The 12,823-nt window shown below is 46.8% G+C and overlaps 1 protein-coding gene across 1 annotated transcript in view; it reads left to right on the forward strand.

Annotated features, from left to right (window-relative positions):
- The window catches only part of Tecpr2 (tectonin beta-propeller repeat containing 2), an 84,983-nt gene that overhangs the window by 49,404 nt on the left and 22,756 nt on the right, over positions 1-12,823 (forward strand). Inside the window, exons 10-16 of the mRNA XM_021178973.2 lie at positions 684-867; positions 2,600-2,773; positions 4,179-4,359; positions 5,853-5,994; positions 9,009-9,249; positions 10,714-10,803; positions 12,100-12,333. Of these exons, the coding sequence (XP_021034632.1) occupies positions 684-867; positions 2,600-2,773; positions 4,179-4,359; positions 5,853-5,994; positions 9,009-9,249; positions 10,714-10,803; positions 12,100-12,333 (1,246 nt within the window). The remainder of the gene's footprint in view (positions 1-683; positions 868-2,599; positions 2,774-4,178; positions 4,360-5,852; positions 5,995-9,008; positions 9,250-10,713; positions 10,804-12,099; positions 12,334-12,823) is intronic.

Genomic DNA, 12,823 nt, shown 5'->3' on the forward strand with positions numbered 1-12,823 from the left:
GCAACAAAGCTTTAGTATGCAGAGTTCAGACACGATCTCATCCACACTTCCCCTAGCTGTTCCCAGACAGCAGGCCAGGAGTCCAAAGGTTAGCACAGGGTTTGAAAAACTGTAATGCTGTTCCCATAGGGTATCTGTCATAAGTTAAGTGTACAGAAAGTTGATTTACATACATGTGTTGATGGCCTTGTCTGTATAAAATAAAGCCAGGTCTCTTGATGTGATGTCATGCACTACCAAGCATGCATGGCCTGTATTCTGTGCAGGGCATGTGCACCAGGATCACTATAAACATAGCCCAATTGTCAAATCATGAACTTACTTTAAATGTTATGCTTTCTTTTGCAAGCTTTTTTGTGGGAGGGGTTGTATGGTTCTTGAGTGTGGACTTGCGAGGTGACAATGTCTTGTTTTGACGAGTGGTTGGTTACACCTTCGAGCATACTTAGGAAGGGTACTATGCTGTGTGAAAGTGTTATCCAGGGATGCTCTGGGATCTTCCACAAGGACCAGAATTCCTATTCCAGAATGTTTCTGGGACTGGATCCAAGGAGAGCGGGGTTAGGCAAGGCTTCTCAATGATCCTTTGACGTCAGTATCCTGCCTACTTGCCTTGTTGGTAACAGCGTGATGAAGGCAGCAGTGTCTCCTGCACAGAACTCACTGGCCTCTGTCCTTGTTAGTTTGCAGAGAGCTGGATGGGCTACTCGGCTCCTGGCTACGGCATCCTCAGCTTGGCGGTCTCGGAAAAGTTTCTCTGGTGCCTGGACTACAAAGGTGGCCTGTTCTGCAGTCCCCTGCCTGGTGCAGGGCTGCGCTGGCAGAGGTTTGAAGATGCTGTCCAGCAGATGGCAGTCTCTCCCTCAGGTTTGCCTCCCAGCTCCTACTTCCCAACCCCCAACACAGCTCCCAGCTCCCAGGGCAGCTCTCCTCTGGCAACAGCAGTGTCAACAGATTGACCTTCCTGCCTGCTTAGCTGGGTACTGTTAAAGATCATGAATGCTTCCTTTGACACTGGTTAGGGTGATGGGTGTTCAGCATACTTGCTTGATTTTTTTGGTTTTTTATTTTATTAATTACAGAAATAACACAAGGAACATATTTTTGTAAGCTATACAAATAATTTGAGTTTTGAGGGCTTTTTTTATTTTCTCCTCAAGTTGGAACACTAAATCCTCATAAAAATAATATATTTCGGTTTGTCAATGTTGCTCTAAAGCAACTGAAGTAGTGAGGCAAGGCCAGGCCTGTAGGTGTGTGCTGGAGGTTCCCTGACTGCAGTCGCAAAGGCCTCACACTTTTGTGCATTGTTTCGAATTTTAGTGAACCCAGGAGACTTATTTTGAATACAGTCTGTTAGGCTGAGATAACTCCCTTATCTATGGAGACTCGTTTACTTGTGGTTTTCTTTATTTCTGTTTGTTTTTGTTTTAGACATGGCTGTATAGCACAAGCTGACCTTGAATTCACTGTGGAGTTCTGGCTGGCCTCAGACTGGGTCCTCCTGCCTCAGCCTCCCAAGAGCTGGGCTATAGGCATAACCCCACTATGCTTCATTTGAGTTTTCCTAATGCTAGATACATGTTTATCTCTTCTGAAGCAGTGGGCATCGTGGAGGAGAAACAAAAGGAAGGGCATTCTTGTTAAAGTATTAGTTTATTAGTTGTTTGCTCGTTTTCTTTCAGTTTGCTTGACACTTATTTTCCCCTGGAGATTGGGTGAGATAATAGCCCACTCCATTAGCTGGTGTTGTGTAATTGTATATCTTCATTTTTTTCCTGTTTCTGTCACATACTTTTAAGCCCATCCTCCTAGCCATTTAGAAGTGTTGGTTCTCTGCTGATGGTATTAATTACTTTTTATTTTTCCAACCATTCCTTGGCTGCAGTGGTTGGAGCTGTCTGTGTGTCTCTGTGAGATCATCTTTCTCAGCTGAGACCCACACATCTTTGGATGCCTTGGGCCCTGTGGCGTTGCAGGGCAGGGCTAGGGGAGAAGCTGTGTACATGACTTCTCGGAGGCCTCCGTAGCTCAGTGCATTCATTCTTTGGTATCCTCACCTGGCCTAATGCCTTAGCCTCTGCTCACAGTGCCTCTGGCCTGCTGCCCACCTTCCTCACTTCCTTTATCCATTCCTCAGAATTCTTTTAAATGAAAACATGCTGAACTGACTCACATACACATAAGTGATCCAGAAAAGGCCCTTCCCAAGGTCCCCAAAGTTAGTTTTGGGTACTAATTGAGCCTCATGTGTCAGTAGGCACGTACCTAATGAAATGTCAGTTATCTCTCCCGACATGAGTGAGTGACTGCTTCGTGCCCACCCCGTGCTATGTGGTGCATCCCCTCTTACATCTAGCCTTTAGATCAGTTCTAAAAGGTGGAAATGACCCACCTTTCAGTCGAGAAAAGCGAGACTTGGATACATTCATATGTTGACAACATAGAGCTGGTGGGTTTAAACTCTGGCATGCTGGGCTCTTGAGGTGGAAGCAACGAGATGTATTTTAGAAAGCTGCCCCTCTCAGGGCTGAGAATGGAGTGTTTGTGTAGGGGAATCTCATGTTTGTTGAGCAGTGAGTAGAGGTTTTTCTTCTAGGGGCTCTTCTCTGGAAGATTGAACAGAAATCTAACCGTGCTTTTGCTTGTGGCAAAGTCACCATCAAGGGGAAGCGGCACTGGTACGAGGCTCTGCCCCAGGCTGTGTTTGTGGCCCTGAGTGATGACACAGCCTGGATCATCAGGACCAACGGAGATCTGTACCTTCAGACAGGTAGTCGAAGGCCATGTACATTGTCCTTGTCACTTGCTGAATCTGCAGCTAGTCACATTCTGAGAGCAGTCACAGGATGCAGAGACCGAGAACCAAGTTAAGTGAGAACGTTTCTAGAAGCGCTGTTTCCCATGGAAGAACAGTTGCCCCTGACACAGACTGGTCTGGGCAGGAATGAATAGGTGACTGAGTACAGGGTAGGATGCCTCATGGGGCAGAGCCTGCCATTCCTGCCGCTGCCCATACCCTGTGCATACCCTGGAGTATCCAGGCTGAAGAGGAAAGCAGGAGTAGCCATGACTTGACAGACTTCTCCCTCTTTTCTCAGCTAGGTCACAGCCCAGCACCTGGACACATAGTTACATGTGGATTGGGGGGAAACAACAAGAAGTAACTTTGCTGTAAATAGCAATTGACTTGTCCTAGGAAACTGCCCTTAGGGAAACCTTTAGCTGCTAGACCTGGCACAGTGGGACTTGTTTATTAAAAATACACTGTAATGAGTCAGTGTCTGTGTGCTGTCAGCAGGGGGAACTGTGTGCTGTCATGGGGAAATGGCCTTGGGAGCAGGGGGCTCTGTCTGTGCTGTCAAGGGGCCATATGGATTTACATGAAGATTGATCTAGTCATTTAATACTGATTCCGAGAACATGGCTTCATCTTTGGAGTGAGCCATCAGCCGGGAATGGTTCTCCACCTGGCTCTGTCTCAGGTGTGGAGGTCATCACCTGGTCACCAGCACTGCCAACTTCATGGACATGTGTGGGGCTCTAGCCTTCAGCTTAGTTAATTCTCGTGTATTTCAGTGGAAGTTGGATGCTCTGATACACACATGCATATCTAGCTTCCAGGGCATTTGACTTTGGTCATGGTAGGAAAGGGGGGCCACTTTGGACCTACACATAAGGAAGAAGCAGGTGACCTCCAACCATGCTGTCAGAGCAGTGTCCACATCACCCTAACTCTTCCTGTCCTACTAAATTGGAATCGGTGGTTGGCACCGATTTGCAGAAGTCCTGTGGGCAAGTCCTCATAGTTGCAAACTCTGCTGGCACCCCTGTGATTATACTACTAGGACGTAATTGCTGGCCAAAGCAATAGAACATGGATTTGCATATTATCTGTCCAGCCTGCTCCCTCAGTAGTTGCCTTTGATGTCATTTAGATACATGACACACATTACTGACAGGCCACAGAGAGGTGAGGGGAGCTCCCTGGAGCTCTGACTCTGCATAAGCCTTGCAGTATGATAAGTCTGGGGTTTTACCTGAGCAGTTGTACCTGAAAAGGTATCTATTATGAAAGACCACAGATAGCAAAAGTACCAAAAAAAGAAAACCACAGATCAAAAGAGAGTGTGACAAGCTTCAACTGAGTCTGCGGGGCTCTTCCTCTCTCACTACAGGTCTCAGTGTGGATCGGCCCTGCGCCCGAGCCGTGAAGGTGGACTGTCCATACCCACTGTCCCAGATCGCAGCCCGGAACAGTGTGGTGTGGGCACTGACAGAGCAGAGGGCCCTCCTGTACCGGGAGGGTGTGAGCAGCTTCTGTCCTGAGGGGGAGCAGTGGAAGTGTGACATTGTCAGGTATGGGCCCAGCACTGTGACCTTTATTCCTGAGCCTCTCCTGGCAAAACCAACACTCACAGGTTTCACGGTGGGAGAGTTTTTGCTTTTGTCAGAGTTGGCCTCAATAGACTGGTCTTGGGAATGTTCTGCGCTCCTCTGCTGGTCACATTACCATTTGTGTTGGGGTTTAGGTATAGAGCTTGGCAGGAAGAGTATTTGCCTAGCACGCACAAGGCCCTGAGTTCCATCCTCAGTCATACACAAATTCAGCTGTACGTGCCTGTAGTCTCACTTAGGAGCTAGAGGCAACCCGTAATTGCCTCAGTTCAGAGTCATCCTCAGCCTTGGATACATGTCTCCAAAAGAGTGTAGGGGTAGAGCAATGGCTCAGAGGTTAAGAGCACCAGCAGCTCTTCCAAAGGTCCTGAGTTCAATTCCCAGCAACCACATGGTGGCTCACAACCTTCTGTAACAGGATCTGGTGCCCTCTTCTGGCCATCCAGGCAACACAGTGTATGGTGTGTGTTTGTGTGTGTGTGTGTGTGTGTGTGTGTGTTTAATTAAATCTTTTTTAGAAAGAAAGTCTATTTTTTAAAAAAGGTCCTAGAACATCAGAGAGCCACTAGGTCACATGGTCTCCGTGCACAGCTACCTGTTGTCACATGTTTCTGTTGCAAGTCTGTGAGAGTTAGATACAAATGCTTATTGGTATTTTTATCCTAGTCGGTTGAAATTTGTTCTGGACTATAATATATAAGATTTGGGATAGGTGGTGGTGTCACACACCTTTAGTCTCAGCACTTGGGAAGCAGAGGCAGACTAATTTCTGAGTTTGAGGACAGCTTGTTCTACAGAGCAAGTTCCAGAATAGCCAGGGATATACAGCCATCTTGAGAAAAAAAAAGATTTGCTCATATACAGATCAGAATGATGTTAGTTCAGTTTCAGCTAGCCAGTAAATCTTCCTGCTGGGAACCAGGACACTCTGGGGCCTAGGTGTACAAGACAGCCAAAACTCAACCCCTTCAACTCAGTGGGGAACCATGCCTCAGCCAGTTGGGGTACCAGTTGGTGTGAGGATACTAAGCAAGACAGAGAGCACAGAGCAGTGGGGAGTTGTCGATTGCCTTCCGTGGTTGAACAGGCAGCATGCCAAGGCTAGCCTCAACTGAGCCCCAGAGCTGCCAAGGGTATCCCCAAAGGAAGAAAGGAACCGCAGACTCATCAGAGATGATGGTGTTTGCCAGAGATAGCTCTACACCACAGCCTAGCATGGGGAAGGAGAAATGCGGGTGCTCTTGGCCTGAGTGCTGCTCACTTGGGATGGGTAGCTTTCTTCTGTGAGTGTGTCTGGACAGTAAGTATTGCCCAGCAATGTACCTTAGGCGCAGATCCTTCCTTGTCACTCGGTAATCCACTCCTGCTTAGCCTGTTCAGAGACACTCAGTAAGGCAGCCTTCTGCATACTGTGCCTTCTGGGTTGGACTGATGCTGTGTTCTCTCACTGCCAGTGAAAGGCAAACTCTGGAGCCTGTCTGCATAACTCTTGGAGATCAGCACACACTCTGGGCCCTGGACATTCACGGGAAGCTATGGTTCAGAACTGGCGTGGTTCCCAAAAAGCCCCAAGGAGACGATGATCACTGGTGGCAGGTAACTGATGGAACTTTCTCTGACTTACAGACCCACCCTTTCTGCCTTCTCTTTTCCTTAAGAGACTGGATTAAATTAGTAGTATTTACTTTTATCATTTAGGAGATGACTTTCCTGTGGTTGGGTATATTAAAAATATACACAAAAGCTTTCCCTCATAGTAATGACTTTAAAGCTTTCTTTACTTTAATACAGGATGGAATTTATTTATTTATTTATTTATTTATTTAAATGTTATTTAGGTATCCACCACTATAGGCTAAATAAACCCAGTGACATCCATTTGAAGACCTGGGTAATAATGATGTTTAATTCTGAACAAACATGCTAAGAAAAGAGACCAAACAATAGGTTTGGAAACCCAACCTGCAATTAAAACTCATCTATCTCCACTTGCTTGAAAGGCCTTTAAGTAAATGATATTTCAACAAAGAGCTGAGCATTTCCCACACGCTGCCGGCGAAGAGAGAGAGGACTGTGAGCAGCAGGGGTGGTCCCAGCCCAACTTTTGGTGGATTTTGCAAGGAGCATCCACTTTCCTGTCTTGGTACCATTCAGAGCTGAGCTTTTAGCTGTCCCGAATACACATTGTGCCCAAGGTTGTTCTGACAGATGTGCAGTGCCATACCTCACCTCTGTATCTCCTTGGTTCAGGCTTTATAATCACTTCAGGTTTGCCTGGTGACGCTTGTCTTGAGCGTGCTGCTCTCCTTAGTCTTTCCCATGAAAATGAACATGTATATTACACACACACACGTATATAAATTTTTATATTCTACTATTTGATATGACTCAAAAATAACTATCATATATGAGCATGCACATGTAAACAACACATAAGCATATATACATATCTGTATGTGCTAAATTCTGGTGGAATTTTTTGTATGTGTATAATGAGCATGCGTGTGTATGTGAGGTCATGGGTGTATATGTGTCTATTCATGTAGCAGCCAGAGTTGATGTTGGGAGTCCTACTTGATTGCTTTCCACTTTATCTACTGAGGTAGGGTCTCTGGCCGAACCTGAAGCTCACAGACCTGGCTAGTCTTAGCTAGCCAGCTTGAACCAGGGATGCAGTCTTTGTTTTTCAAGCACTGAGTTTACAAACAAGCCACTCTGCCTTCCACTACTTCTATGGCTGCTGGGGATCCAGACTCCAGCTCTCACACTGTGTGCTTAACACTTTATCCACTGAGCCCTTGTTTTGTTGATTTTGCCTGTTGAGGTCCCCAGCGCACACGACGTTACAGACAGGCACAGAAGCAGAGTGCCCTTCTTCTTCATGGTTGCTGATGTTTGCCTGCATGTGTGTTGGTGAGGCTTCAGAAGCCCTGGAACTGGACTTACAGACAGCTGTGAGCTGCCATATGGGTGCTGGGAATTGAGCCCTGGTCCTCTGGAAGAACAGCCAGTGCTCTTAACCACTGAGACATCTCTCCAGCTCCAGTCTGTGCTTTCTTTGTGACTCTAGAAGCAATTATGTTTGGTTACTAGGTCTTTCCTTTCTCCTTCAGTTGGAGACCTGCTTACATGTCTGTCACTCTTGGGTATCACACACTTAGTGTGTGGCTTTGGGCTTTGGCATAGTGACTGCCAGGTCTCCAGTGAGCAGCACTGATCCTGAGGTGCACAGCGGGAGTCTCTGAGTGGAGCTCATTTTTCAGCATCCAGGGAGCCCAGGCTGAACACAGAGCTCAGATGCTGCCTGTGGCCGTGGCTCTGTAGTGAGGCTGTGCTCTTTTACAGACAAAGGGGCAGCATATATGTGTGATATACTAACTTCATTTCTTTCATGTTTTGTTTTTATATGTTTAAGATCCCTGTAACACTTTCACTTATTATTTCACTGTGTGACCTGGGAATGGATCCTAGGAATAGGGTGTTTGTGCCAATCTGTAATAAATCTAATGGGCAAAAATACTAGAGAGGATGGCGAGGTTGCTCAGCATGTTAGAGTGCCTGCTAAGCCTGATGACCTGGGTTTGAGCCCTAGGACCAGCCTGGTAGAGGAGAGAAGTGACTCCCCAAAGTTGTCCCTCTACGTGTGTGCTGGAGCTTGCATGCCTACACACATACATAATACATAAATAAATAGAAATAAGTGGAGTGTAACTGTAAAATACTGCAGAGAGTTCTGCTGAGCCAGGCTTCCACCTGCTTTGCTGTGGCACAGGGCTGGAGAGATGGCTCAGAGGTTTAAGAGCACTGACTGCTCTTGCAAAGGACCCCTGGTTCAGTTCCCACCTGGCAGCTCACAACATTCTGTAACTCCAGAATGTCCAGGTGTTCTGATCCCCCTTCTGGCCTCTGTAAGCACCTGTTGTACATCCATCCATCCAGGGAAAACACTCACACACAATATAAATATTGATAAATATTTTTAAAAGAACTCTGTCATAATTGGCTGCCCAGCAATTGAGAAGGTTCCCTCTGGGAGATAGTTGTCCCAAAGTGTCTCTAGTGGTGTCTGTATAGATGCTTTTCAGGAATGTTGTCGAGGTGAGTTGTACATCAGATGGCTTCTAGAATCTTGGGGTCTTCTTGCCTGGGCTGACATCTGATATAAGTTGTAATAGTCATGCATATAACTAAGTAATTGCTTCACACACTTGATAGACTTTTTTTAATGCTCATATTATGATCCTAAGTATTAAACATTATTGTCATTGGAAACACCTGAATTTAAAACTAAAATTATTCTTTATCATTCTGACAGAATAAAAGGTTTCTTAGGTGCTATTTAATCATAAAAATAATACATACTCAAAGCAGAGCCATGTGATATAAAAGTAAAATAAGGTGAGAGCATTCTTCCTTCCCTGTGAGCCCACCCAGGGACATAATACAGCTGCTTATTAGCACAGTCCTGTGCGTGTGGAGGGGTGAGTGCGTGGTCTCAGGCATTTGGTGGTCTTGCTGCTGGGTACTTGTGTGTGGGTGTTGCCTTTGGGAGGCAAGTGGGCTTCAGAGCCTGTGCCAGCAGCAAGGCTCAGCTGGTCCCCTTCCTGCAGGTGAGCATCACGGACTATGTGGTGTTTGACCAGTGCAGCTTGTTCCAGACCATCATGCATGCCACACACTCAGTAGCCACAGCAGCCCAAGCCCCTGTGGAAAAGGTCGCAGATAAACTGCGCATGGCGTTTTGGTCTCAGCAGCTTCAGTGCCAGCCCAGCCTACTAGGGGTTAACAAGAGTGGTGTGTGGATCTCCTCAGGGAAGAATGAATTCCATGTTGCTAAAGGAAGTCTCATAGGTGAGTCAATTACTCTAGTTTTCACATTATTTTTACTTTGTTTATCTTAATTTTCGTGGTGGTGGGAATCTAACCTAGGGATTCACAGAACATTTAATGAACGGCTTTAAGGTCTCCTCTTGAGATAATCAGTACCAGTGGGAAAGCGGCCTGTGACAGAGGCACCCGGGCTTTGTGGTCTCTCTCCTTTCTGTTTTCTTTTTCATTCTGTCATTCCTAAAACTTGGTGTCTGGACAATGTGTCATCACTTTCCTATGGAAACCTAATATGCTGTAATAAAGACAGACGGAGGACTAGCTCAATCTCACAATCCACTCGGGGTTGGGCAGGGAAATGGCTCTGCAGGTAAAAGCATATGTCACACAGTCCTACAGGCCTCTGTTTATCCCGAGAACTTGCGTGAGAATCTAGATACAGCCAGGCATGGTAGCACATGCCTTTAATTCCAGCACCCGGGAGGCAAAGGTAGGCAGAGCTGAGTTCAACGGCAGCCTGGTCTACATAGTAAGTTCCAGGTCAGCCAGGGCTATGTAGAGAAATCCTGTCTCAAAACAAACAACAAAAAGCCAGATACAGTGGAGGCTCAGGAGAGCACGTCTGTGAGGAAATGGGGAGGCAGTGACAGAAGTGGGCAGATGGTCACATATGTGGCCCACCAGCAGAACAGGAGAACTTGCCCCCAAAACAAGAGGAGAAGAGAAAACATAAGTCCAGAAGTTGTCCTCTGATCTCCACAGATGCCATGACACACTTGTGGACACACTCACAAAGAATCTTGTTTAAAGGGGGTATATGGTTGGGTAGAGATGGCTCAGCAGTTAAGAGTATGAGGGTACTTCAGATCCCATTACTCACATAACAAGCCAGATACCCTATGCATGCCTGTGACTAGCAACAAGGTAGGCAGAGGCAGGAGAATCTTTGGGGCAAAGAACACGATCCCCAGGATCAGGGAGAAACCTGTCTCTAAGTCCTGTGTGGGAAGTGAAAGATGGGAACACTTGGGACCCTCCTCTGGACTTGATGAGCATGCTTGGGCATACCCCCACAAAGACATATATACAAGTCAGGAAATCTGGTTTTAAAGATCTACCACACCTACAGAGTCTGCTGAGAAAGAACCGTCCACTTACAGGGGGAAATTATGGCCACTGTTTTAACATGCAATGTGCTGGCCATATCCATAGATGAGCTGTGTCCACTTCTGAATGCCTCCCCCTTGATGGATTCCCTCTAGCTCTGTCCCCTGTGTAGCCTCTTCAGGCTTCAGTGAGCAAGGTATGGCTCTCCTTGATGATGCTTAGAGAGATAAGTAGCTTATGCCACTTTGTTTAAGGACACTAGAAATCATTGTAAGAGCTTTGAAGGACGACTATAGTCTAAAACCAAACTGAAGTGTTAGAGCTTTTTGCTTGTTTGTTTTTTTTCTTTCCCTAACCCACTTTTATATTTATTCTCTCCAGGAACTTACTGGAATACCGTTGTTCCCCGGGGAACAGCTTCTGCCACAAAATGGGCTTTTGTGTTGGCTTCTCCTGCTCCCACCCAGGATGGTGAGTCAGCCTTAGCCCAGCTGAGAGTTCTGGTGTGCAAGTCAGTCAGTCAGCGGAGGAAGAGTTCATGCCGTCCTCTGACTGTGGCCTGTGGGTGCGGCGATGTGGGGGATATGGCAGTGTTGTGGGCCAGCAGCGTTGGATAGGCACACTCAGGAGAGCTACCAAGTTGGGGTAAGGGTAGCAGAGCTGAGGCTGAGGCCGTGGCCTTTGGAAGGAGGTCACCGTGCAGTGTGGTCGGAGCTGGCAGCACATGACTCCTGGTGTTCTTTCCCATTTCTCCCAGAAGACCTGAGTTTGACTTCTCATACTCATATGGCAGCTCACAGCTATCTGAACTTTCAGTTCCAAGAGATTCACATGATACCTTCTGCCTTCTATGACATGGGTACCAACCCTACACATAATACACATCAACATGCAGAGAAAGCATTCATATGCATAAAATAAGGAAATCTTTAAAAAACCTAAATAATAAAATAGCTGGGTGTGGTGGTGAACACCTTTATCCCAGCACTGAGGATCTCTGTGAGTTTGAGGTTAACCTGGTCTACAGAGTTAGTTCCAGGACAGCCAAGGCTACACAGAGAAACCCAGCCTCAACAAACCAATTAGCTTAATTAATTACTTAATTATTTAATTAAAATAAAAATAAAAGTATTCTAAAACGTATGACACAAGTTTTAGCTAATGCTTTACATTACACAGTGTGGCGGGGTTGTAATTCCCAAGGATGACTGGCATTCTAAACAAACACTATTAACCCTGGAAGTTGCAGAACGTGCGAGGACCACAAGCATAACTCCTGATTTCCTCCGCCTGCTGCCCACCCATTAGCAGAAGAACAAGGGCAATGCCTTCCGAGAGACTGCTTGCCCCTTCCTTCCTGGGGATTGGAAGAGTGGACAGCCCTAATAGTGTATATTAGAAATATAGACTGCTGACACGAGAGCACGTTGATGTCTGTGATCCGTGCTGTTGCTAGAAAGCATGTAAAAGTTCCTGACCTATGCACTGCCGGCCCCTGTGGGCAGGGAGACTTCTACAGTGGTATTTCGTAGGCCCCGCTCTCTTTCCAGTTTCTGAAGTGTCTCAGGCTTGGCCTTTTTAATGTCTGATGGCAGTGTTTCCTTCTAACCTCAGAGGTATAGCAAGCCTACCTGTAAGATAACAGTGAGTGAGCAGGCAATCTGTGGCCAGGTGTCAGGGCTCTGAAGAAAAAGGCTGTGTGGTGCTCTTAGGGTGGGTGGCTCAGTGAGACAGTGTTTGCTGACAAATGTGAACCTTTTTCTGCAGGAAGCTCCTTATGGCTATGCCAGAGCAGCAAGGACCTGTGTATCATCAGTGCCCAGAATGTACAGTGCCGGCCCTCCACAGTGCAGCTGCCCCCCGATGCAGAGATGAGAACCTATGCTGCCTGCCAGGATGCACTATGGGCCTTGGACAGCCTCGGACAGGTGTTCATCAGGACACTTTCCAAGAGCTGCCCCACAGGCATGCACTGGACGAAACTGGACCTTTCCCAGCTAGGTATGATGCAGAGTGGGAGTGCTTCAGTCAGTATATAACTAACTAAAGTACCTTGCCCCCATATTCACTCACTGCGGGGTGGGGGCTAGGCAGGTTCTTAGGTGATGTTTGTCAGTTGCTGGACTTAACTGGCCACTTCCCCAGAGTAAATGAGCCTCTTAGTTTTGTAGGGAGCTTCATCTCCCACTGTGTGCAGTTTACGCTGTTCTGCTGTTCAGAACCAAAGGAACTATAAGGTGGAATGTGCCACCAAGATCTGTTTAAAATGACAGCACTAGGACAGCTGCACGGTCCTCTCTCTCTGACCTTTAATTCTGAAGTGGCGGCTGTGTGACTGGATCAGTGTATGCTGAGCTGTGTCTTGGTATCTGGAAGTGTGCCCACTGTGGGTGCTGCACACACAGTTGTGAGCTGTGGGTTCTCTTTCAGCCACTTAAAGAGGTACTGTACTGTGCTGTTAGCCACTTTCTGTGGACCATCCCAAGAGTTA

This window comes from Mus caroli, chromosome 12 (genome assembly GCF_900094665.2).
Source record: "Mus caroli chromosome 12, CAROLI_EIJ_v1.1, whole genome shotgun sequence".
Taxonomy (NCBI): domain Eukaryota; kingdom Metazoa; phylum Chordata; class Mammalia; order Rodentia; family Muridae; genus Mus; species Mus caroli.